General features: G+C 41.9%; 1 protein-coding gene across 2 annotated transcripts in view; it reads left to right on the top strand.

Annotated features, from left to right (window-relative positions):
• Positions 1-6,149: 6,149 nt before the first annotated feature.
• Positions 6,150-23,711, top strand: part of jag2a (jagged canonical Notch ligand 2a) — a 37,808-nt gene continuing 20,246 nt past the window's right edge. Inside the window, exons 1-6 of one of the 2 annotated variants that reach the window (XM_053501695.1) lie at positions 6,150-6,378; positions 7,161-7,484; positions 14,680-14,734; positions 19,086-19,340; positions 21,325-21,385; positions 22,806-22,936. In XM_053501695.1, the coding sequence (XP_053357670.1) occupies positions 6,316-6,378; positions 7,161-7,484; positions 14,680-14,734; positions 19,086-19,340; positions 21,325-21,385; positions 22,806-22,936 (889 nt within the window). In that variant the 5' untranslated portion in view covers positions 6,150-6,315. The remainder of the gene's footprint in view (positions 6,379-7,160; positions 7,485-14,679; positions 14,735-19,085; positions 19,341-21,324; positions 21,386-22,805; positions 22,937-23,711) is intronic. The other variant, XM_053501693.1, reaches the window with a different exon arrangement.

Below are 23,711 nucleotides of genomic sequence, written 5' to 3'. Positions count from 1 at the left end.
TGATTGGACCAGCTGCCAGACCTGATAAGAACTAAACACGCACATAAAAACCTGCTCTTGCTTCCGAAAGCTGTAATAAATTTTTTTTTAAAAACGTGCCTCTGATATAGAATTATAACAAAACATACAGACTAAGTATTAATAAAATCATTATAGAAATGCGATGTTAAGGTTCGTAGCTGATTTGTTTTTCTGCTGCTGTATAAAATTAATCTATGACATTATTCCTGTCTGTGAATTTATGAGAAACGCAAGAACTATGTGCACCTTAACATTAACACCACTGACAGGTGAAGGAAGGACACTGATGATCTTGTTACAGCGCCACCTGTCAGGGGTGGAATATATTAGACAGCAAAGAAAAGAACAGTAGGTTCTTGATGATGTTGATGTGTTGGAAGCAGAAAAAATGGGCAAGTGTAAGGATCTGAGCGACTCGGGTCGCGACATCGGCCAGTGTGTGATGTCTAGACGTCTGGGTTAGAGTCTGGCTCAAAAACAACCGGTTTTGTGCAGTGTTCACAGGTCAGGTTGCAGTGGTCAGGACCGACCAAAAAAAACTGCGACAGGGTCATGATCAGCCAAGGCTGGTCAGTCTGGTCCAATCCAACAAAAGAGCTACTGAAACACAATGTGCTGAAAAAGTGAATGCTGATTCTGATAGAAAGGAATCAGGACACACACAGAGCAACACAGTGATTTGCATATGAAGCTGCGTAGCTGCAGACAGGTCAGGGTGCCCATGCTGACCCGTATCTTCTACTCAAATCTCCTACGCTGAGCATGTGAGCTTCAGAACTGGACCACGAAGCAATGGAAGAAGTCTGTTGAATCACATTTTCTTATACATTAAAAAAGTACGGCGAGCAGGTGGAGGCAGAGTGATGCTCCGGGTGATGTTCTGCTGGGAACCCTGACCATGGAGATGGTGTTCCCTGATGTCAGAGTCTTCTTTCAGCAGGGTAATGTGCCCTGACACACTGCACACACTGTTCAGGAACGGTTTGAGGAACATGACAAAGGTGTTGAAAGGTGTTGAAATTCACAAGATCTCAATCCGATTAAAAATCTGAGCGAACAAGTCCGATCCGTGTACGATCCATCCTCGCAGCTTACAGGAAATGTAAGTATACAGTATAAAGACAAACATACCCATACTCCGGGCAGTTTCAACTGGATTTCAATCCTGAAACACCAATTAACCTAATCTGCATGTTTTTGGACTTTGGAAGGAAACCAGAGGAAACTGCAGAAAACCAAGCACGGGGAGAACATGCAAATTTCACACAAACAGAACCCGAGGCGGGAATCGAACCCGGACCCTGGAGGTGCAAGGCGACACTGCTCACCACATATAAATAAAACTGAACAAGAAAAAATTATGCAAATCTACTTGTAAATTCTTTTTTATTTAGACTACTTGTAGAAGGGATTGGTGATAAACAGATCAGTTATGCAGTCGATTATAAATATTAATTAACAATCAATTAATAATCAATCAACTTGGTGTTTTATTCTCTTTATGAAACAGTGAAGCAGGTGCTGATGCGGCTGTCGCGTCTCTCCCGTCTCGTCTCGCCACACACGGCGTTAGAGCTTTGCCCTTTTTTTTTCTTTCTTTTTTTTTTTTAAAGATAGAGTGCTGGCCGTTTGATCCCCAGACATCAGGTCATTGCTCAGATCTTCACCGTCAGTCATTAAAGAGCGCTGAAAGACAAACACACACAACCTAAAGCTCATCAAACACATCCGGCAGACAGCGGGGCATCGGGGGGGGAGGCATGGCTCTTGTACGAGAGCAAAGGTCAAGTGTGTTCTCTCACATGCCATCAGTCACACGACCGACCCAAAATAAAGAACTTAAAACTCTCGCTGAGAGACGTGGGGTTTCCATCTGTGTGCATATAAAAATAGCAGATGAAAATAAAATAGATATTTATATGTATATATGTGTGTGTGAATATAGGGCGGCATGGAGGCACATTGTGGCCTTGCACCTCCAGGGACGAGGGTTCAATTACCTGCATGCACGAGTGTGTGTGTGGGTGGGTGTGTGCAGTTCGCATGGTGTCCCTGTGCTTAGTGGGTTTCCTCCAGGGACTCCCTCAGTCCAAAGACAAGCAGATTACTTTAATCGGCGTTCCCAAATTGCCCATAATGTGTGTGTGTGTGTGTGTGTGTGCGTGCGCGCCCTGCGACAGATTGACACCCCGTCAGGGTGTACCCCTCCTCGTGCCAAAAATTCTCCTGGGATAGGCTCCAGGTCCCTATCCCTAAACAGACGCGAAAAAAAAGACCCAAAACTAAAGTTTTGGCACCTCCTGAGACAGAAATCATCTAACTCACAAGGTGCCCTCTGCATGCGCGAGTACAAATAACGCTAATCGCTCGACTCCGCTGTAAATACAGTTTACTTAAGAATCGTTTACGACTTCTCTCTGACTTCATTACATATTAAACATTGTCAAGGTTACGAGCACGCTGCGTTTGTTCTGCGTTTCCTCAGATTGTGCCGCAAATTGTTCAGATATATTTTCTTGACTCGGCTCAGCGAAGGAGCAACAATGGCTCTGCATAAGGAAATTTCCTCTCTTTATTTGAACAGAATGGACCGAGTCAGAGAACGAGATTAGATTTGGGACGTCACTTTTTCTTTTTTCTTTTTTAGTAAACAGTGCGACAAGGAGAACGTGGGGATTTACTAAAGTGCAGATAGACCGGGTCTGATAACACGACTAATTACAGACTTACACACCCTATCTTCCGCTCTAATCTTGTTAAACCGTTTAAAGTCTTAGCGATACGAGCGCTCATTTGCTCTGTTAGCATTTAGCCGAAAGGTTCCCACACACACACGTTCCCACGTTTTTGTTTGTTATCAGAGCTGATAATTTAATGGCTGTGATCCAAAACTGCTTCGTTAAACTACTGAAAGGATAGAGGAGGGTTTAAAAATCACTGGAAGATAAAAAAAACAACAACATATCGATGCCAGTTGTTGTTAATACAGCAGCTAGCAGGTTGCTAACGGATTGCTAACGGTTTGTTTATGTGAACGAGCACTCAGAAAACATCACGACAGCTTTGATCTTGTTAGGTTTTTTGTTTAACTCTTGATAGGTAACAAATTATGTTTAGTATAAGATACATTAGACATGCTAGCTTTTTTAGCAGGCAGTTTAGTTAGCTAGCTAACTAGCTCATTTGCAGCAGTAATAGCGGATGCTTGATTTTTTCTTAGAGCTCATTTTTGCATTTCACTTTGTTGCTGCATCACGCAAAACTGTCTGAACAGAATTTACTGAAACCTTTGCAGTCCTTAGATCTCGGCCTGAAGTTTAACCTGCACCATGAGTGAAATCACAATGTTAAGTAAAAGCGATGAACATAAGTTATGAACAGTTATGTGTCGGATAATGTAATCGGTAATAATCTACTTTGAAATAAGATACTAATGCGCTACTTGCTCAATGTAAACAAACATCTGCACCAATAGATATTAATTACAATTAATAAGTGGTATAAGTGAATTTTAACGCGCTGGAGTCGCTTTAAGACGAAACTTAATCTTTATCCGATTCACTTTTTCCATTTCTCATCTGTGATTCACTCTCCGATTACCGAACAGGGAGTGTATTTGTCTGACCACCAAAGAAGTGCAACAAGGCGTGAGATCCTCAACCTTACAGAATGGGATTTCTTTGTATTAATAAGTTAGACAGAGAGTTCTGCTGTACAGAGAGACACACAGACATGTACTTTACATTACATTAAAGCTGATCCTTTAACTTTTTAACTATTTCTACAAGCTCTTTTTCCATCGACGACCGGTACTTACGCTAGTTTACAATAAATGTCGGATTTTTCCGGAACGCTTGGTTTCTACAATTTCTTAGATTACCTGTATAGTTTTTCTTTTTATTTGTTTAGTATTTGAAAACGTCACCATTTCCACCATTTCGTTCACGGTAGACCTGTTTGCCTTCGCAAATACCATCTGTTTGGACAAGCAAAGATCACAAGAAACATTGCTTTGTGTGTGTGTGTGTGTGTGTGTGAAGTTTCCTGAGCCTAATCTGATGCCTTCCCTCTTTTTACCCCTCTTTTATCCCTTGTTTTTAATCCCTTGCTTTTCATCCCAATTCTTTGTCTAAAAGCTCAAACTGCTATAAATAGTAAAGCTGTCTAGACTTAAAATAGACTCTGTTTCTTTGTTTCTGCTCCACTTTTGTTCTCCTCTTTCATCCCTCCATGCTTCTATTGAAACTCATTGCCTGATTTTTTTCAATCAATCCATCATTCAGTAGAAATGGTTTTATAGGAGTAGACCTGGTGTGTGTGTGTGTGTATTTTATACACTCCTGGGGATTTTGCATAATTATTTTTAAATTGAAAAGAAAAACACTACATAGATTCTTCAATACTTTGCGCAATTAAACAAATAAAGTACACCTTAAAGTTTTAAAAGTTACTAAAGAACAGGGGGATTTTGCACTCCTTCTTCTTTTTCCTCTCATCCTTCCATTGGTCATTAGATAGTTTTTTTCTTATCCTGCAAGAGACTCAAACAGAGCATTGCATACAGTATGCTCCGATGGATACTGTACTTTCAGCAGACCCTTTTAGGGTCTTTTTATCACCCGGGTAAGTGTATAGAAGATACTTCAAATTTGTCCTCCTAATACCTAGAACATATCAGGAGTTTCACTCAACTGTCTTGGCACTTGTTTTGTTTAAGGTAACAGTTTCTTCAAAGGATTCTTGCCTTCCTCAAAAGGTTCAAGCTGGACAGGTTCTAAACATGGAGCACTCTGAGGTAGGATCCCATGTCAAATCTTCACATGCTCCTCCAGCAGGATGACTGAAGAACACTTAAGAGCATCCAGACGATGAACATATGATGTAAAATGACGAGATAAATGTTGCACAAAAGATTCTTTTGTAGATGATAAATCAGTCTCTGTAAGTCCAGATCTGCAGCAGTGCATCACCGGAGAGGATGAGCATCAGCAGAGGGCGCAAACACACACGCGTAAGCCCAAATGCCTTCACGCACTCAACCCCTGGGGTTTGTTTTGAACTATATGGATATTTCATTATCATTTTCAAAATTATGACAGTATTCTGCAGTATAGTACCGGTCATAATATGGAATTTGGATATTAGAAAGATTTTTTTTCTGTCTAATAGGCGTGATAGGCGTCTTCAGGACATCCTCTGCTGTGAAGATGTTCGTATAATTTTCAAGGGAGCTCTCATTCTAAATGGAAATGTGCTTCAGTTTCAAATTTGTTTGCTTTGGATTTTATAATTCCTGCAAAAGTCTGAGGTTGTAATGGATGGTGGTAGTAAAAGAAGATTTTTCTGACTTTTCAAATATGTGATTCTAAAGCCAGAGTATGCAATCTGTGCTCCAGGGCTGGGTGAAATTCTGGATAAAGAAGAAAGGAACTGCCAGATCTCTCTCTCGCTCTCAATTGTGCATGCCAAAAATGTCATCAGTGTATCTAAGAAACCAAAAAAAAAAAAATCAACAGTCTTTGTTCTTGGTGAATCCAGCAATGAGGTTAGGACAGGAAGGTTTCAGCTTGTCTAACTGCTTTTATGATATAAATGATTATATTTATGTATATACTAGGTCTTCTTCTTCTTCGTCGTCTTCTTCAACACCTCAGACCTGACAGTAACACTTATATTGTTCGTGCAATCTGCTTGTCTTAAGAAAATATTTTTTTCTTTATGTTTTGAAGCTTTTAATAAACTTTAATGTTTAACTATGGATGCCCATTAAAAATGTTCTTTATCTTCTCTACTTCTTTTTCTTATTACAAAAACAGATCACATATATTTATTTATATAGATTTATTATCTATATAAATAAAAGAAAGGTTTTGTCTGTACATTGGTTAGAACTTGCTCTTGCAACGATATCTTCACATTTCATACATTGGAGGATCCCTAACCCTAATAATCACTGACTCACTTGTCGTCCCGCCCTACCCCCTCGCTGATTGGCTGCCCGGGGCCCCTGTTAAGGAGACGCAGGCTGTGATTGACTCGTTCATGTGTCACTCACTGTGCACACACTGTACGCGCGTGAGGCAGGGAGAGGGCGTAGGTGAGCGTGAGTGAGAGCGCGCGCGCGAGAGCGATCCGGTCAGTGTACTTGTAACTTTTCCTCACTCACGCGCTACTTCTTCTCCTCTCACTCTCTCGCGCGCGGCGTGACGGACGTGCTCAACTCTTGGGAGCGCGCTTATGATGGAGCACCGCGTTCCGCTGTCCGCGTGCTCACCGTGAAGCCTCACCGGAGTCATGTGGAGCGGCACGCGCGCTTCCCTGCACTCGGTTTGCCTCATTCTGACGTTCTGGTTTGAGGTGAGAGAGAGAGAGAGAGAGAGAGAGAGACCGTTAGGACCGTTGTGACCGTTATTTCTGATCGCGTGCGGTGCGTTTAAAATTTCGAAATTAGAAATTCTAACGGAATTTTGGTGCTCGTTATGATGTAATGCTTAATTACTCATTAACTCTCATAAATTAACTCACCTTAATGAGGAAATGTAAATGATATCCTAATCTTATGCTTTAATCTGTACTTGTTGATGGAAATAGAGATTAAATTGATACATATCTACATATAAAAAATAGGAATAATTATCTAATTAGTACTGATTATTAAAAATAATAATAATAAGAATGATCTAATTAATACTGATAATCTAAATTAGTCAGTCTTGTTTTTATTAGGACGCACTGATTCGATTTTACCGGACCGGACCGGACCGGTATCAGTAAACGATATGGATACAGTTCATACAGCAGATTGAATATAGACATTTGTGTATCTCTTGAAGTGTCTTATTTAAACTTTCATTTGGATACTTTTTGAGCAGTTTGAGAGTCTCTCTGCAGTCTGAACACCAAAGCTATAAAAAATCACCAGAAATCAGATTTTCTCCCCCAACCGAATCAGATCTGATCCAATCTGCTGTATGGATAGGTTGTCTCTCTAAGAAATCAAATTTCAGTTTAAATCTGATCTCTGGCTGCTTGGCTTGTTAAATCTGATCTCACGCACAGTGTCATAGCGACGTTATCAGATCCGATCCAGCAGATGCTACGTCCCTGAGCGTTTCCCTGATCACTGCGTTTCCCTTTAGGTGTGCTTGGCGTCCGGCTACGTGGAGCTGCGTGTGATCGGCGTGGAGAACAGGAACGGGGAGCTGGCGAACGGCGGGTGCTGCGGTGGAGAGAAGGGGGTGGGGCGGGGCCAGGAGTGCGGCGCTGTGGAGTGCAAAACGTATTTCAAGGTGTGTCTGAAGGAGTACCAGGTGGAGGTCATGACCTCTGGCCCGTGCTCGTACGGAACAGCAAGCTCACCCGTCCTCGGGGGCAACTCGATTCGGCTCGATGGATTCAGTAATAACCGGAACAAAGGCAACAGCGTGGGGACTTTAATCATTCCGTTCCAGTTCGCCTGGCCGGTGAGTCTGTCATCCACCCGACTACACGTTGATCTCTGTGGAAACGTATCTGTGTATTTATCTGTTGTTTTTTCTTTCTTTTTCAAATGCATGAATGTAAATGTGAGTTCTGTCACTATGCCCCTGAAAACACGGGAAAATCTCCAGATGTTGAAATATCCTCAGTGACGTCGTCCTGTGTGAATTCTGACTCTGACAGTTCCTCAATCTCAGCTACATCACTACAGCTCATAACGAGTCTGAACTAGACAGGAGCGTGGGAATGTTGGAATAATCCCGCTCGCTCACACGCAGTTCTTGTTTTGGTTTCAACCTGACTGCGATTTTCTGACGAGTTCTATCGGTTCTCTTACTGAACAACTCTAAAACAAATAACCAAACAAACAAACAAACCTGAATAATACAGCATGTGTGTGTATTTGTGTCCACTGTCTGATCTACATATCTGTCGAATGACACGTGTCATGTAACATGAACGCACCAGCACTACAGATGTGGTGGTGAAGTCCTGGAGGACACTGAATTGAATGCTAGGATTCTTCTTTTTTAAATTTTTTTTTATTATTATTATTTCTGATTTTAAATCTCCCGGACCCCCTCTGTTTGCACGAGGCATAACGAGATGTAGCTTATGACTAGTTCCTGTTGAAAAAATGTTTTCAGGTCGTAACAGGAATCGGATCGTCATCAGGTAACATTTTGAGTCCGTCTGGCCAATCTGGATAGAAGCAGATCAGAGGAGCGCCGACGTATTCCTCTGAAATGGGACGTTCACGCAGGACACAGCGAAGACACTGAGACAGGGCTGGATCGTCTACAGATGTGTTATTTTGACGTACAGAAGAACTAAAGTTCTAATGTTTTCAGGGAAGAAACGGACCTGCAAAAAATAAATAAATAAAAAAGAATGGGGTTAACGTGCAGTTACACTTTTTTCCAGCGGGTGGCGCACACGCTTGTTACTAAAGGAAAACCTACGGAGAAAAAGCATCGAAATGTTAAACAGAAAAGCTTCGATCCAGCTTCAGTCTGAAATGCTCTTCCTGTTTCTTTTTAAACAACACGTTTTAATTTAGTGCAGAAAATCATTTTACATTGTGACGTCACTGTTGGTCAACCTTACATACAGATGATTTAGGTCATGTGACTCGCAGTTTGAATATTCTGAGTCGGTGATGCTTGCTTTGAAAGTTAGGTGTATTCAGAATCAGGTTACACGCACGTGTTCTTTAATCCATCTGTCCACCTGCTCTTGTCGTGTGGGGTCTGGAGACGGTCTCAGGGACACCGTGGAAGGGAACATCACAGGGTGCGAACCTGAGATTCGAACCCCTAACCTTTAAATCGTTATGATTAAGATGATTCAAATCATGTGTATGTAGTTCACACCTCTGATGTTGCACATTGTTTCTCCCCCGGAGACATCACCTTTAAATAGAAGTTTGTGCCTTTAAAAGTAAAGGAAGATTATAAAGGATGGAAAATACGGACTGAAGAATGAAATGGTGTTCACCTTCATGTCAAGTGGAAAGCGAGTAAATGAACACGAATGCAAGAGACAAAAGCAGAAGTATTGATGGAGGTTAACTTGTGCAGATCCAGTCAGTGATGTCCATGTTTCAGAAGCATTGTATTAAACGTACATGATGTGACTGAGTCAGTTTTGATATTACATATTTATCTAGTTCTAATCATGCAGTTTGGTGGGATTTGCCACGTTGTACAGATTGTTTTAAGTAAGTAAATAAAGTGATATTAAGTGATTATAGATGTACGGTTACTCTTTGAGGTGAAGATCAGAGCTGAACACGTCTTTTATTCAAAAGGAGTTTGTGTAGGGAGGTGAGGAAGACGACATTCCTACATCATCAACGTGAAGAAGGAATAATCACACACGATTCATCTGGACGCCAAAGTGCTCATGAGGTCAGACTGATAATCCCTCCTTGACATGAACTGAAGAAGGATGTAAAGCAGAAGCTAAACAGTGATAATGTTGAATCTCGGTCAGGCTCTGGAGATAAGAAAAGATTTGTGTGTGTGTGTGTGTGTGTGTGAGAGAGAGAGAGAGAGCAAGAAACGAGACCCGACACGTTCACACTGATGTATGGGAAAGAGGAGACCGAAAGAGTGTGTGTGTGTGAATGTGTGAGAGAGAGTGTGTGGGAGTGACCCATGTGATCAATTTCGACATGCAGCATTGCCGAATATCCAGGACAGATCGAAAAAGATTAGAGAAATTCTTTGGCATGTTGTGTTTCTCGGCTTAACCGAAAAAGACAACACAACTAAACACTTGAGGTGAGATCCCAAACAACTCCCCGAGAAATCACAGAGGCACAGCAGAGATTTGATTTGATTTGATTTGATTTACACAGGTTTTATCATCGTCTAAATCTTTCCTCGGAGGTTATAAATGAGTAAACGACTCGCTGATGAAGGGAGAGAAAGGCGTCCGGTACGTGTTATTAAAGGGTGCCAATACTTTTTTAAAAAGTAAAGATTTGTGATTTTGTGTTCAGTGTAGAATTTGTGTAGAATATGAGATATTGTGAAGATAGATGGACATTATACAGTATATTATAGATCTCACAGACACACACACACACACACACACTTTCTGTCTAATCCAGTCCGATCCGATCCAATCCAGTCTAATACAATTCAGTCGACCCAAATCCAGTCTAATCCAACAGAATTAATTTCAACACAATTCTAATACAATTCAGTTCAATCTAATCTGATCCGGTCTAATCCAATCCAGTCCACTCCATTTTAATCCAGTCCAGTCCAGTCTATTCCAATCCAGACTACAATTCAATCCAGTCTAATCTAATTCAATCCCATTTTATCCAGTGCAGTTTAATCTAGTCGAATCTAATCCAACCCAATGCATTCCATTCTAATCCAATCCAATTCAGTTCAGTCCATTTCAATCCATCAGGATAATAAGGCGTCCAGACAGGCGTCCAGACATCAGACCTCATAGTGGGTTTAATGAGTGAATTGTCACAGAGTGTAAATGAACGTGAGACACCGAGATGCTGTGAAGATAAAAAAGCGTTTCATTTTATCATAATTAAGCATTGAGTGTCAATGCCGTCATTCTCAATCACTCTTAACAAAGGAACAATGGAGTGCGATTAAAAATACGGCAGCGTTTTTTTTCTTTCTGTCTGTCAGCGTGATGAACTGAATCGCACCAGTGCAGTGATTGTTGACTTAAATCAAGACTTTTGATTCAATTCGAAGCAGCTTTTTTTCCTACAGGTTTTAAAAATTATTAAAGTGTCTAATACACATCGAAGTGCAGCGTAACGTCTGCTGTTGATTATTTAAACGTCATGTTGAGTACAAAGTGCTGATCTGTTTTTTTTCCCGTCAATCATCTGCTCCACACTCCAGCCCAGGAGGTGGCGGTGTTGCACCAAGCCGCCCGTAAATTCAAAAGAAGAAAAGCGGAAGACAAGCAGTTTTTATTTTTCACAAACACTGTGGAATTCAGGAGGAATTCAGTGATTTTAGAGAATTTAACATTTAAAAGTTTAACTAAACTCTTCAAAAAAGTCGATTCTGAACCGAAAATCGACTCATTAATTCAGTTTATTGTAAACAGCAAAAGATTGATTAATTAAGTAATAAATTAAATCGCACCTCTCCATCGCCAATGTGTGATTCGTAGTTAGGAGTGCGCCACCTGTAGGATTACAGAGGAACTGGGTCGTTTCACCTCCTCAAGTAAAAATACTGTATATCAATTATAAAAATAAACCATCTTAAACAGAACAATTACTCATATCTTTTAGATGTTTTAAAGTCCATCGCTTTCTTTTAAAGCATGATGATTATATTTGATGCTCTTGTTTAATCTGACAAATCTTTTGGCTTTGATCTCAGAAATTAAATTTTAAAAATCTTTTTTTTTTTTCTGTCCGAACTCGGTTTACTGATCTCCAGTTAATCAACACTAAACTGTAAATCTCTCACCACAGTCAGTTTATCATCATCAGACCTGAAGTGTGTTTCATCAACAGGTTAAAACGGTTTAATGATTTAATCCTGTTCTGACTAATGAGGCGATTAATTGTGTTTGAGTTGCTTCTTTAAAGAAGAAGAAGAAGAAAATCATTGCTTTTAAATAAGATGAAAAGTGGAGTAAAGGCATGAGATAAATTAGTGAAACAAGTGTGTGAATGAAAAACAGTTCTGTGAGGTTTTAAACATTCTGTTTTATTAATCAAAATTTTGCCATCACACACACACACACACACACACACGACCACAACTGAAACGTTGGAAATGGTCTCAGTTGTTTACACACAATAACACCTTCTAATCGAAATGACTTACACACTGAAAGCTCCGCTCATTTACAAACACAGGGAAGTTATCACAAAGCGTGAAATGACGATGAAACTCTTGTTGATAAATAATTCGTTTGTAATGTATCTAAGTGGCGTGATGCTGGGCTTCATTGGACTTTGCAAAGAGTCTTCAGATGTTCAGATCTGCTGACTTTAAATAGTGACAAGATAAGAGAAATATAAAAAGCTAGTGGTCCAGGGGTGGAGCTGACCTTTTACATCTGGAAGTTTGGTTTTCTTGTCTTTGTCTCTTTGCTCCATGAGAGGACGGTGAAGGCTCCTCCGATCAAGTAAAAAATTGGTCACTCAGAAACTGTATCTTCTGCGTTTTTGACAGAGATGTCCCTGATAGATAGCGGGTGCTGCGCCATCTCTCCAGTTGTTCTTGACCAGCACGAATCATGAAGCACTTTCTAGGGTTTCCGGTCGAGAGCTAAAGAAGGATTCGTTGATGTTGATGTCACATGTGAACGTGACCTAAACCTCTCAGGACTGGTCTAGCAATAGGTCTCTCAGCGTTTTCCATTTTGTCCTGTTTAATTTTGTTCCTGTTGGTCATCCTGTTTTCACATTCGATGTTCAGAACGGATCGCAGTTCGCTTTGGTTAAAACGTTCAAGTTTTGCAGAAGGACAGTAGAAAGGAGATCACAGCTGAGCTGCTGAGGAGATCTTCTGTTCAGTCGATTTGTGGTGCGCAGCCGTAATCCTAAACAGGCCTGCTAGTCTTGGACGTTCCTGCTGAGCTAACCTGGCGCCTTTATTCATGTCTGGATTAACTGTAGTCTGTCATTAAGACCAATCACATTCACTTCATCTGCTAGTTCCGCCGCTGCTGGGTAGTTGGGTTTGCCCTTGCTAAATGCTGTATACCGTTAGCTCACAGTCAGGTTCTGCCCACTGTGGTTACTGTGGTGTGAGTGGACTTCCACAGGTGAGAGTCTGGGACTCACCACAGCACACAGAGTCGTGCACTGAGACCAAGTAGCAGCCTGCGCGGAGCGCTAGCAACCTACCTGCATACCATAATGAGGTTACAGGTGCTCACGGTTGGTGTTGCTGTGATTGACAGCCGAGAGTAAGAAAAAGAAAGACTGTGTGTGTACCTGTCTCTACTAGAGATCATGTGTTGGCACCGCGAAAAAAAAAAAAAACAAGGTCATATGATTATTAGTCCCTTTTTTTAGGATCCAGATTCAGGCATGAATGAGACGTTTTTGTAAACCTGTTTGTGCAAGTTTTTTAAAACAATGGCGGGTTTGTACGTTACAGAAAATCCCACCCTGTTTAACTTAGTTTAGCCGGAGGTGTTTCCTAATGCGATAAAACATCAAACATGTCAATGGGAGACAGAACGAGCTGAAGCTTCTGTAAATCAATGTGTGTGAGAGGTGTTTATCTGGAATAAATATTCCCTGATTCAATACCGAAGAACCAATCCAATCCATCCCAATCTTAATCCAATCTAATTTAGTCTAACCCAAGCCAATCCAGTCCAGTCTAACCTGGTTCAACCCAGTCAAATCCAGTCTAATCCAATCCAATCCTGTCTAAACCAACTGAATCCAATCAATTCAACCCAGTCTATTCCAGTCCAATTAAGCCCAACTGAATCCAATCCACTCCAGTCTAATCCACCTGAATTTACTCTATTCCAATCCAGACTTCAATTCACCCCAATTCAGATTACAGTTTAATCTAATCTAATCCAATACAGCCAAATCTAATATAGTGTAATCTCATCTAATCCAAAGCAGTCTAATCCAATCAAGTCAATTTAGTCTAATCCACCGGAAACCATTCTGCTTCATTTTGTTCTAATCCAACTGGAATTCAGTTTAACTTAACCTGATCAAGTCTAACTCAACCCAATCTGCTCTGTTCTAATCCAGTCCTGTACAGTCTAATCCAGACCAGTCCCATCGCGTCCAGTCTGAACAGGGCTGAGCTGGTGAGGTCTAGTTTTGTTCTAAAGTTATTTAAAATCTTGCATTTATTTATTTATTTATTAATTTATTTCTGTAAACACATTCTCAAACCTCAGATCAGATCATCCTGTCGAAGAGTTTTATATGATTCTTCTGGCACAGCTAAGCTAACCTGTACGTACAAAACTCACCAGCTAGTGAAACACACGGGGAATAAACATGTTTCACTAGTTTATTCATGCGGCTTTCCTCTCGTAAATGTCTCTTGTACGTGAGTGGTGTTGGAGTCTGGATTCTGATTGGACCACTGAAGGTGTTGATTAGTTCCCCCCCCCTCCCCCCGACTTCCTGTTTCTAAAGGAAACGCGTCACATGGCGTCGCGGCGCTCGACCCACCGCATCACTTCTTGCTTTCAGACCCGATCCTGAACGTCCAGGATCCAGAGAACTGGAGCTCGCTATTATGATCTTGAGATCCTGACCTCTGTCTCTCTTTCTCACACACACACACACACACACACACACACACACACACACACACACACACACACACACACACAGAGTTTCTCAGTGATCATCTGGTTTATTACTAAGCTAATCAGTCACCATAGCGTGGGAAGCAGCTTATTCTCATATTCACACTGCTGTGATTCACACACACACACACACACACACACACACACATTCTGAATAGTTTGTGTTTGGGTCTGCGTGTGCCTGCATGTGTTTGTGTGTGTGTGTTTACTTGCTCGATATGGCTCAGTGAGAACCTTAATGTGGTCTCAGGAAAACCTTCCTTAAAGTGTGTGTGTGTGTGTGTGTGTGTGTGAGTGAGTGTGTGTGTTTGACAACTGCGTGTACTGACCCCCCCCCCCCTTCTCTCTCTCTCTCTTAACCCCCCCTAGCGAGCATACACACTGATCCTGGAGGCGTGGGACAACAGCACCGTCACTTCTGATGGTAAGTCTTCATACACACACACACACACACACACACACACACCCTGGTGTTTTATTCCTTTTACACTGCAGAAGCTTCACAACCTTTTACTGAAGATAATTATCTCAAAGTCAACAGCTATAACATCTTTATTACCCTCTTGTAATCTGATACACTCAGATTCTTTTTGTTCCTCAGGTTCATGAAAAGCTCTCGGAGTGTGTGTGTGTGTATGTGTGTGTGTGTGTGTGTGTGTGTGTGTGCCCGCCGAGAGAGTCATCTCGTTAAGCTATTAATTACCATCGGCTCCCGTTATTTTCCACTGATGTCTGTGTGTGTGTGTGTGTGTGTGTGCGCGTCTGTGTTCGTGACAGCACGAACAGCTGCAGTGCTACTGCATGCCATACACACACACACTCATACATACACACATGCAAGTCTATGAGTGTGTGTGTGTGCTCACATAGTCGACCCAAGGCTTTGACATGAGCTCGTTATCTTATTAAATGGAGAAATGTGTACTCCATGAAGTGTGTGTGTGTGTGTGTGTGTGTGCGCGAGTCACATCGTATCCATTTATAGCTACATAAAATAACGCGGAACGTCCACTGCAGAGCGCCGACACTGGAGACTCCTTCCTGTCAAACGAACGTCTCATTGCAGAACATCAATAAACGGACACTTTATTTTCATTTCACTCAGTTGTTTTATTCCTCGCCAGCTGCCGTTGCTATGGAAACGATAACGTGTTTGTGTGTAAATTGAGCACATCAGTGTAAGTCTTGCACTATGCTCAGAGCTGCTGTTACGGAAAACGACTCGACACCTCCCGCTATATTTAGTGCCCACACCCTGACGGCACCGCGGCCTCGAACCTCGGCTGCTTTTCACTTTCGTCCGAATTAATCTCCACTGGAGTACTTCTCCACATTCCCGAGTTGTTTGTGAGATCATACCATACAGATTAGGAGCTGTGCACCAATGATCTCATGAAAAATCACCACAAACCTATTACGATCTACTTATGGAGAACCTACGACACCTCACGATCTGCTACGGATTGTGAAAAGGATCTGCTACACTCTCTCTCAAGTCTTGTAAGGTGTTTTTGGTCACAGATCAGATCAAAGGCACCACATTACTCATCCCTGTCCTGTCAGCTCACCTGTTAGCGGCGACCTCGATCCCTTTGCTTCTGATTCCTTCTCGTGAACGCCATGTGATTAAATTGGACGTGCAGCTAAATCCATCTTTTATCGATAAGTTTTTATTAAGTGATCAGTTTTTGACTTAGAATCGAGTCACACTGAAAACGCAACCATCTGAACGGGTCCACTGCATTGTTTTAGTATATAGATGAAGATGAAATAGGGGCACAAAGCCACCCATGGAGTCCTATGATCTGCTGAGATACACTACAATTTTCATGATGTGCTACAATCCACCACAATCTACTACGATGTACTACGATCTGCTATAATGTGTCACGATCCACTACAATAGTATACTGTCATCTGCTACGATACGCTAAAATATTCCATAATCTGCTAAGATCCAATACGATCCGCTATGATCTGTTATGATCTGCCACATTCCACTATGATCCGTTCCAGGCTACTCTGATTTACTACGATCTGCTGTGATCTACTACATCCCATTTTGATCTGCTACAGCCTCTGTAGATAACCTTCAAACTGTTATCCACCACAATCTACTGCGATACACTACGATCTGTTAGGATATGCTCTGATCTACTATGATCTACCAAGATTCAATATGATCTACTGTGATCCACTACAATCTGCTATAATGTGCCACGATCCACTACAATGATATACTGTCATCTACTATGATACACTAAAATATTCCACAATCTGCTAAGATCCAATACGATCCGCTATGATCTGTTATGATCTGTTATGATCCACTATGATCCGTTCCAGGCTACTCTGATTTACTACGATCTGCCGTGATCTACTACGTCCCATTTTGATCCTCTACAACCTTCTGTAGATAACCTTCAAACTGCTGCAGTTTTGCTGTTTTTGTTGTGGTCGATGACTCAATTTTCAATTAATGAGCAAAATTCTCGTAATTGCAGTTTTTTCCTGAGCTGTAATGAACTTCCTCCTTAAGACTGAGAACCGGCTCGGGATCAGATTTGGGAATTTGGGAACTGGCAGCGCCCATCTTTGTTGTGTTGGGGGGGTTAAGAGACGGACCAAGTACTTTCAAGCACTGAATCTCACCGGTGCACCAACACACACACACACACACACACACACACACACACACACACACACACACACACACTCTTTCAGAAATACACTCATGTCCCACCCCCCACTCTTCCCAGTAACAGGCTGTAATTGTCTCCTTCACTTCAGACAGCTGGAACGATTGGTCTGTATTTTTATAACTAATTGCTGGAAAACGAATTAGGAGACGAGTGTAGCGTCCCTTTCAGGGTTTTTTTCTTTTTTTCTTTTTAAGTGCAGATAGAGAGCGAGAGAAGGAAGGCGAAGAGGCGATGACACGTCTGATGGGAAACAGCACACTAACTCCTTTTTTTAGGCTGAAATTAGGACAGTGTGCCAAAGAGTTTTGTTCTATTTCTCAAATCCCGTGACCATGTAGGGAAAAAGTGAGAAAGTGTGTGTGGAAGTGTGTTTAAGAGTGTGTGTGTGTGTGTGGAAGAGAGATAGAGTAAATCTGGGCCTGACATTAGAACCAGTGCACATGTGTTACAAGTGTGTGTGTGTGTGTGAGGTGTGTAGTAAATACACAGAGGATAGAATAAACTTTACAATCATACTGTGTCGTTAACAAACCCATGAAGATTGATCTCTGCAGGTCGTTTCCCTACAGGTGTCTCACCCTAACCTTAAACACCCTAATTTTTTCCTCGCCCCGAATTCATCTCGTAGCTCAGACAGTTTTTTTTTTTTTTCCGGTAACAATTTCCTCTTGTTTTAGTTTTCAGCTTTTTTTCGTTTTAGGAAATTCACACTCACTCATTTACCTTTTACATAAAAAAAAAAAAAAAGTCATTTGAAGTTTCTGTCGTCGCTGACGAAACGCCGTTTGCAAACCTGTTCACCTTCGTTCTCGGGGGGGCGGGGTCTCGACCCGAGCCGGAGCGGCAGAAAACAGGAAGCGTCCATGGAAGTTTTATTAAACGCGCAACTGGAAATGTTACAAAGGTCGCCGCGTCTTGGATCGAAAAGAGAGAGCGCGAGCGCGCTTTCCCCCGCTCGCCCTTCCGCATCAGTTCCCCCGTATTATTTCCTCCCTGGCTCCCCGACAGTCTGAGGCTTGTGAGACTCCTGCTTCCTGAGAGATAGAGGCAGAAAGAGAGAGTTTCTGAGGTTTTGAGAAAAGCAGGAAAGGGCACGGGCCGTCTCCGTTATCGAGCGCTCGCAGCCTGGTGCGTGTTTTATGTTTTCTATTTTCCGCCGTTTCTCCGAGTCGCCCTGAGCGCTCGCGCTCTCTCTCTCTCTCTCTCTCTCTCTCTATTTCTCATGAAGGGAAACTGTAAACACTCAGGAGCCGTCGGAGAATTCCTCCACTTCCTAGAGAGCCGTGTTGTTGTGGAAGGGTGTATCGCTGGCCGGCGTCCAGTCATACAAATATTCCTAACAACACGAGCAGGACGGGATTAATAGAGGATTTACACAGCAGCCTCTCAGGGGGAGTGTACGCCGCATACCACACTCCCTCCAGACCTAGTGCACTCGTTTAACATCATCAACGACCGCTAGGTGGGAAACAACACACTCCGTGCCATGTCGCTGTAGGAAAACAATCCAAGCCGGGGTTTGTATAAGAAAAAGAAAAAAAAGAAAAAATGTTTTATTTACTCTTAAACCAGCAATTAGCTAACAATGGCATGTTATTATTTGTTAAAGATTGACACTTTGTACGTTTTATCACTCACGTTATATCAGATACAGTGTCATGCGAAAGTATTCACACCTCTTGGACTTTTCCACAATTGGTCATGTTACAACCACTAACGTAAATGTATTTTATTGGGATTTTATGTAATTTATGTTTACGACACATCAATTGGTTCCACTGGATTTTAGTCCGGGGTGTCGGAGCACAAATGCACGCAACGCTTTTCAGATTTTCATATGTAAAAAGTTTTAAAAACTATTTATAATTTTCCTTACTTTCACTTCGCAATTATGTGCCACTTTGTGTCAGTGTGTCACATAAAGTTCCAATAAAACACGTTTAGGTTTCGACATGACAAAATGTGGAAAAGCTCGGGGGGGTCAATACTTTTGCAAGGCTCTGTAAGTCCTTTAATAAACACAAAAGAACCTGAGTGGATTCTGTGTGTGTGTGTGTGTGTGTGTTGTGGCAGATGAGGAGCAGCTGATCGAGCGCAGTGTGTACCGCGGAGAGATGAACCCCGGCGATGAGCGTCAGCTGATCCAGCACCTCGGACTCACCGCCAGTTTCCAGTACAGCGTGTGCGTGCGCTGCGATCGCCATTACTACGGCAACAAGTGCAACAAACTGTGCCGACCGCGCGACGATGCTTTCGGCCACTTTGAGTGCGATCACCATGGTAACCTGCAGTGTTTGGAGGGCTGGACCGGACCCGAGTGCAAGAAAGGTGTGTGTGTGTGTTTATGGGTTAGTGTTGCTCCTTGGAAGATTTAGTAGATTATCCCGCCGTGGAAGGGAGGAGCACGCGTACCTGTCTCTGCCTGACTAGGGGGCGGGGCTTGTAGGGGCGTGTAGAGCTGCACGTTCTGCCTGTCCTGTTAAACTTTTGGAGCGATGGACACCGATTTCAGACGCAGTGTTTTTTAATCTTTATTTATTTATTTATATATATTTTTTGCTGCAATTTTATGTTTTGTTATTTTCTTTTGAATTATCTTTATTGGATGTTTTTTTTGTTCGTTTGTTTTGTTATTTCTTTATGTGATTCCTAAGGTATTTTTGTACAAAAATGATTATCCATATACTGTATACACCAGAACCCCAGATAACTGGTCCTGTTGTCTCTCAGGGATTGAGGAAGACATACGTCTAGACTTTTTTTTGTCCTGGTTCCTAGGTAGGGCTGGGTATGGTTTGGTTTACAATACTGGTGCCAAATCAAAACTTTTTAAATGGTACCAGTGCCTAAACAGTGCCTGAACTGATACTTTAAAAAAATAAAAAAAAAAGAGGGTAACATTGAAAAAAAAGTATTTAAAATAAGTAGTATTCTAAAAGTTTAAAATACACATATAAATATAAGTAAATACAAATGCCAACAAATTTACATATTGCACAACCCAGCTACAATAACAGTACAGTAGTTTGGTTTTCCTTGTAAGCTACAAACCAGCTTTAATTTCGGTTCCAGTACATACTGGTTTAATAGTTACCGGTTCGGTACCCAACCCTACGCCTAGGTTCTGAAGCGAACTTCCTCTAGATGTCCGTAGCGCCGCGTCACTAGCAATCTTTGAGTGAGACCTGTCTGTGTCTTAGGTTTTTGACTGATGGTAATTATAGCTAGTAACTTAGTAACCAGTGACGGAAACATCAAAGCAAACATTATGTAAGTCACTCTGGATAAGAACGTTTTTCCAGAAGTCTAAATGTAACTGACAGTAGAACCTACTGCGTGATGTCGTGTAGCTCTCCCTTATGCTGACAAAACGAGTCCTGTACGTTTCAAGGCGGGGCCTCCGCGGATCGGACTCGTTCGCCCAGCACATCCCACAGATGAGATTAGATTGAGATCTTGGGAATTTCAACACTTATGAAGTCTTTGTCGTGTTCCTCAAACCGCTCCTGAACAGTGTGTGGTGTGTGAGGCCTGCTAAAAAAGAACATTGATATCAGGGAACGCCGTCTCCATGAAGGGGTGTAACTCGGTCAACAACAGTGTTTAGGCATCACACTGCATCTACTGGCTCGCCTTCTTCCCATAGTGCATCCTGGTGCCATGTCTCCTTAATATAATTGACACACACACAAAAGAAAACGTGATTCATTAGAATAGTTCTCAGTTGCTCCGTGCTCCATTTCTGATGCCCAGGGTAGGACATTTTGGTGGAGGATACGGGTCACCATGGGCGCCCTGACTGCTCTGCAGCTTACGCAGCATCATACGCAACAGACTTTCTATCAGAATAATGTGGTCTACAGTAGCTCTTCTATTGGATTGGACCACACAGGCCAGCCTTCACTCTCCACGTGCATCAGTGAGACTTGGTTGCCCTTGACGCTGGCGCCGGTTCACCGGTTCCCCTTTATTGGAGGACTTTTGGTAGGTCCTGGCCACTGCAGACCAGGAACCTTCCACACCAGTTACAGTTTTGGAGTTGCTTTGATCCATTCGTCCAGACATCACACTCTGTCCCATGTAGGAGTCGCTCAGATCTTTACGCTTCTAACACACCAGTTTTGAAAACGAAGTAATATAAAAAAGCAAATGTTATTCACTTTACCTTTAATTTTATGGCTAATGTTATGTCTGTGTGTGTGTGTGTGTGTGTGTGTGTGTCCCTAGGCATACGGATGTGAATATGTATACATACGCATATGTGTAAATATTGCTGAAAACTAAACAGTGTGTGTGTGTGTGTGTGTGATAGCGATCTGTAAGCAGGGATGCAGTGAGCTGCACGGAAGCTGCTCCGCCCCGGGTCAGTGCACGTAAGTCTGCTTATCTCATCACTTTGTTCTCTGTATACACAACTCTCTCTTTCACACACACACACACACACACACACACACACGCACATACACGTACAACATACCTCACACACTCAGGCTCATCACAGCCACCTCGCACACACACACACACACACACACACACACCAGACAGTAACATTTCTACAGTGAACTCTGTTTCTACAGTTTATCACCGTGTTAAAGCGTGCGGCGCTGGTCTCAGGAGCGATGATGTCATCGGCGCGCTTGCTGACGTCACTGTAGCCGGTCACGGGTTCCATCTATATTTTTTCACCTTCAGGGAGTGTTTGAGTCTGACATTAAACAGTCCATCGGGGTGTTTGTACTGCGGTTCGCGTGTAGTCGGAGCTGGAACGTGACATAACCGCGAGCAGTAACGTGTTTGCGTGGGGTGAGCCGAGGCGTCGCGGTGTTTGGTTTTATTCCTAATTAAGGAGAAATATAGACAATTAGATGAACTGAATTTTATTTCATCTTAACCAAATATGACTGAGCAAAAAAAAAAAAAATGGTACATAGGCAAAGAAATAGCACAGATACACGATCGCATGTTTTTATTGTTGTTGTTGTTGTTGTTGTTTTTTTCTCAGACCAGAATGTATATAATGCTCATTCTGTACTCTCACAAACCTCGCGTTAAACAATTTATCTTAAATAAACTCGAGCAAAAGTAAGCGTAAGTATCACTAAGTATAAAGCGCGTGTGTATTGAGTGTGTGTTGTGTGTGATTTCGTCTCTGTGATCACTGTGCTGTTTGTGTTGTGTGTGTCCGTCTGAGCGTGTCTGTGAGACGCCACAGTCTGTGCGTGTCAGTAGTAAGTGTGTGTGTGTGTGTGTGTGTGTGTACTGTGCTGTATAGCGGCTTTAAATAGTTCTGAATGAAATGTGGAGACAGCTGGAACAAGGCTGCCACCAACACCGAAATAACACCACATCACTCTAAACCAACTGATTAGCTAACCTCTCACTCTGTCTCAGTGTGTGTGTGTGTGTGTGTGTGTAAGAGAGAAAGGTCTTGCGATGCTTTAGAAATAAAATAAAACACTTAGTGTTATCTGCTGTAGGAAAAGAATCACCACCTGGTTGCTGTGACGTCTCCTCAGGTCTTGCGAAACGCATTTCCTCATAGGAAATAATGTAAATGCAGATAATCTGTTCCATCCACCCAAAAATATTACCGATATTACCAATTTACATATAAAAACAATCCGAGCATTTAGTCAAATATAAAATAAATAGACATTAAACTTTACTTTATTCTTCATTAGTACATCGTATCCATATGACTCAATGTTGTGTTTATTTATTGTTTATTTTTTTCCTCTGTAAAACATCACCAGTCACCTGTGTGTGTGTGTGTGTGTGTGTGTTTTGGCGCAGGTGTAGTTTCGGCTGGCAGGGTCCCCTGTGTGACGAGTGTGTGCCGCACCCAGGCTGCGTTCACGGCACGTGTGTGAAGAAGTGGGAGTGTATCTGTGAGAAGAACTGGGGCGGGCTGATGTGCGACAAAGGTGATCATTTACGCACCGCACTCGCACCACACTCGCACCGCACTCGCACCGCACTCGCATCGCACTCGCACTTTTACTTTAACATTAAGCGTCAATAAATAAACCTTTTAAACTTTTAAATGTACCTCTAAAGCTCGGCTCCCAGTAGCCGGCGTCTCCTGGGCAGATATAAATCTCAGAAAATCTTTGTCGTCAGTTAAAAAGTCGCCCAAGTCTTTAAAGGTCGTCCTTATTTACCAACACGTCTTCGTGAGTCTTTGATTTCACTCATCGAGTCTTGGGGATAACGTGCTCGATGTTCTCAGTGGAACCCGTGTTTAAGGAACACTTTCTGCAGAACTGTGTCTCTATTAGGCCTGAAACGATTCCTCAAGTAATTCGATTACTGAAAATGATCGAGGCAAGATCTTCTGCCTCAAAGCTTCTTGTAATTAAGTTTGCCTTAGTTTTTTTGATCCTTAAAGTCATTTGAAATACCGTTTTTTAGTTTTTGCATCGGAGAAAAGGCTTTAAAATAAGAATGTATTTCACTGTAATGCATTTAATTCATCTCAGTCAACTTGAAGCTATTGCTTGTATTGTGAATAACGACAATGTTTATTTTTGATGAAATGCTGAATGCATTTAAAAAATAAAAGTAGATTTTTCTAAAAAGAAAACCAATTAATTTTTGTTTCTCTAATATATTTTACTGTTTAATTAAGCGAAATGACATTTTATCCGATTAATCGATAAATGTTAGGTAGAATACTCGGTTACTAAAATATTTGATACT

This window comes from Clarias gariepinus, chromosome 8, assembly GCF_024256425.1.
Source record: "Clarias gariepinus isolate MV-2021 ecotype Netherlands chromosome 8, CGAR_prim_01v2, whole genome shotgun sequence".
NCBI lineage: Eukaryota > Metazoa > Chordata > Actinopteri > Siluriformes > Clariidae > Clarias > Clarias gariepinus.
This window is presented reverse-complemented; position numbering and strand designations above follow the sequence as displayed.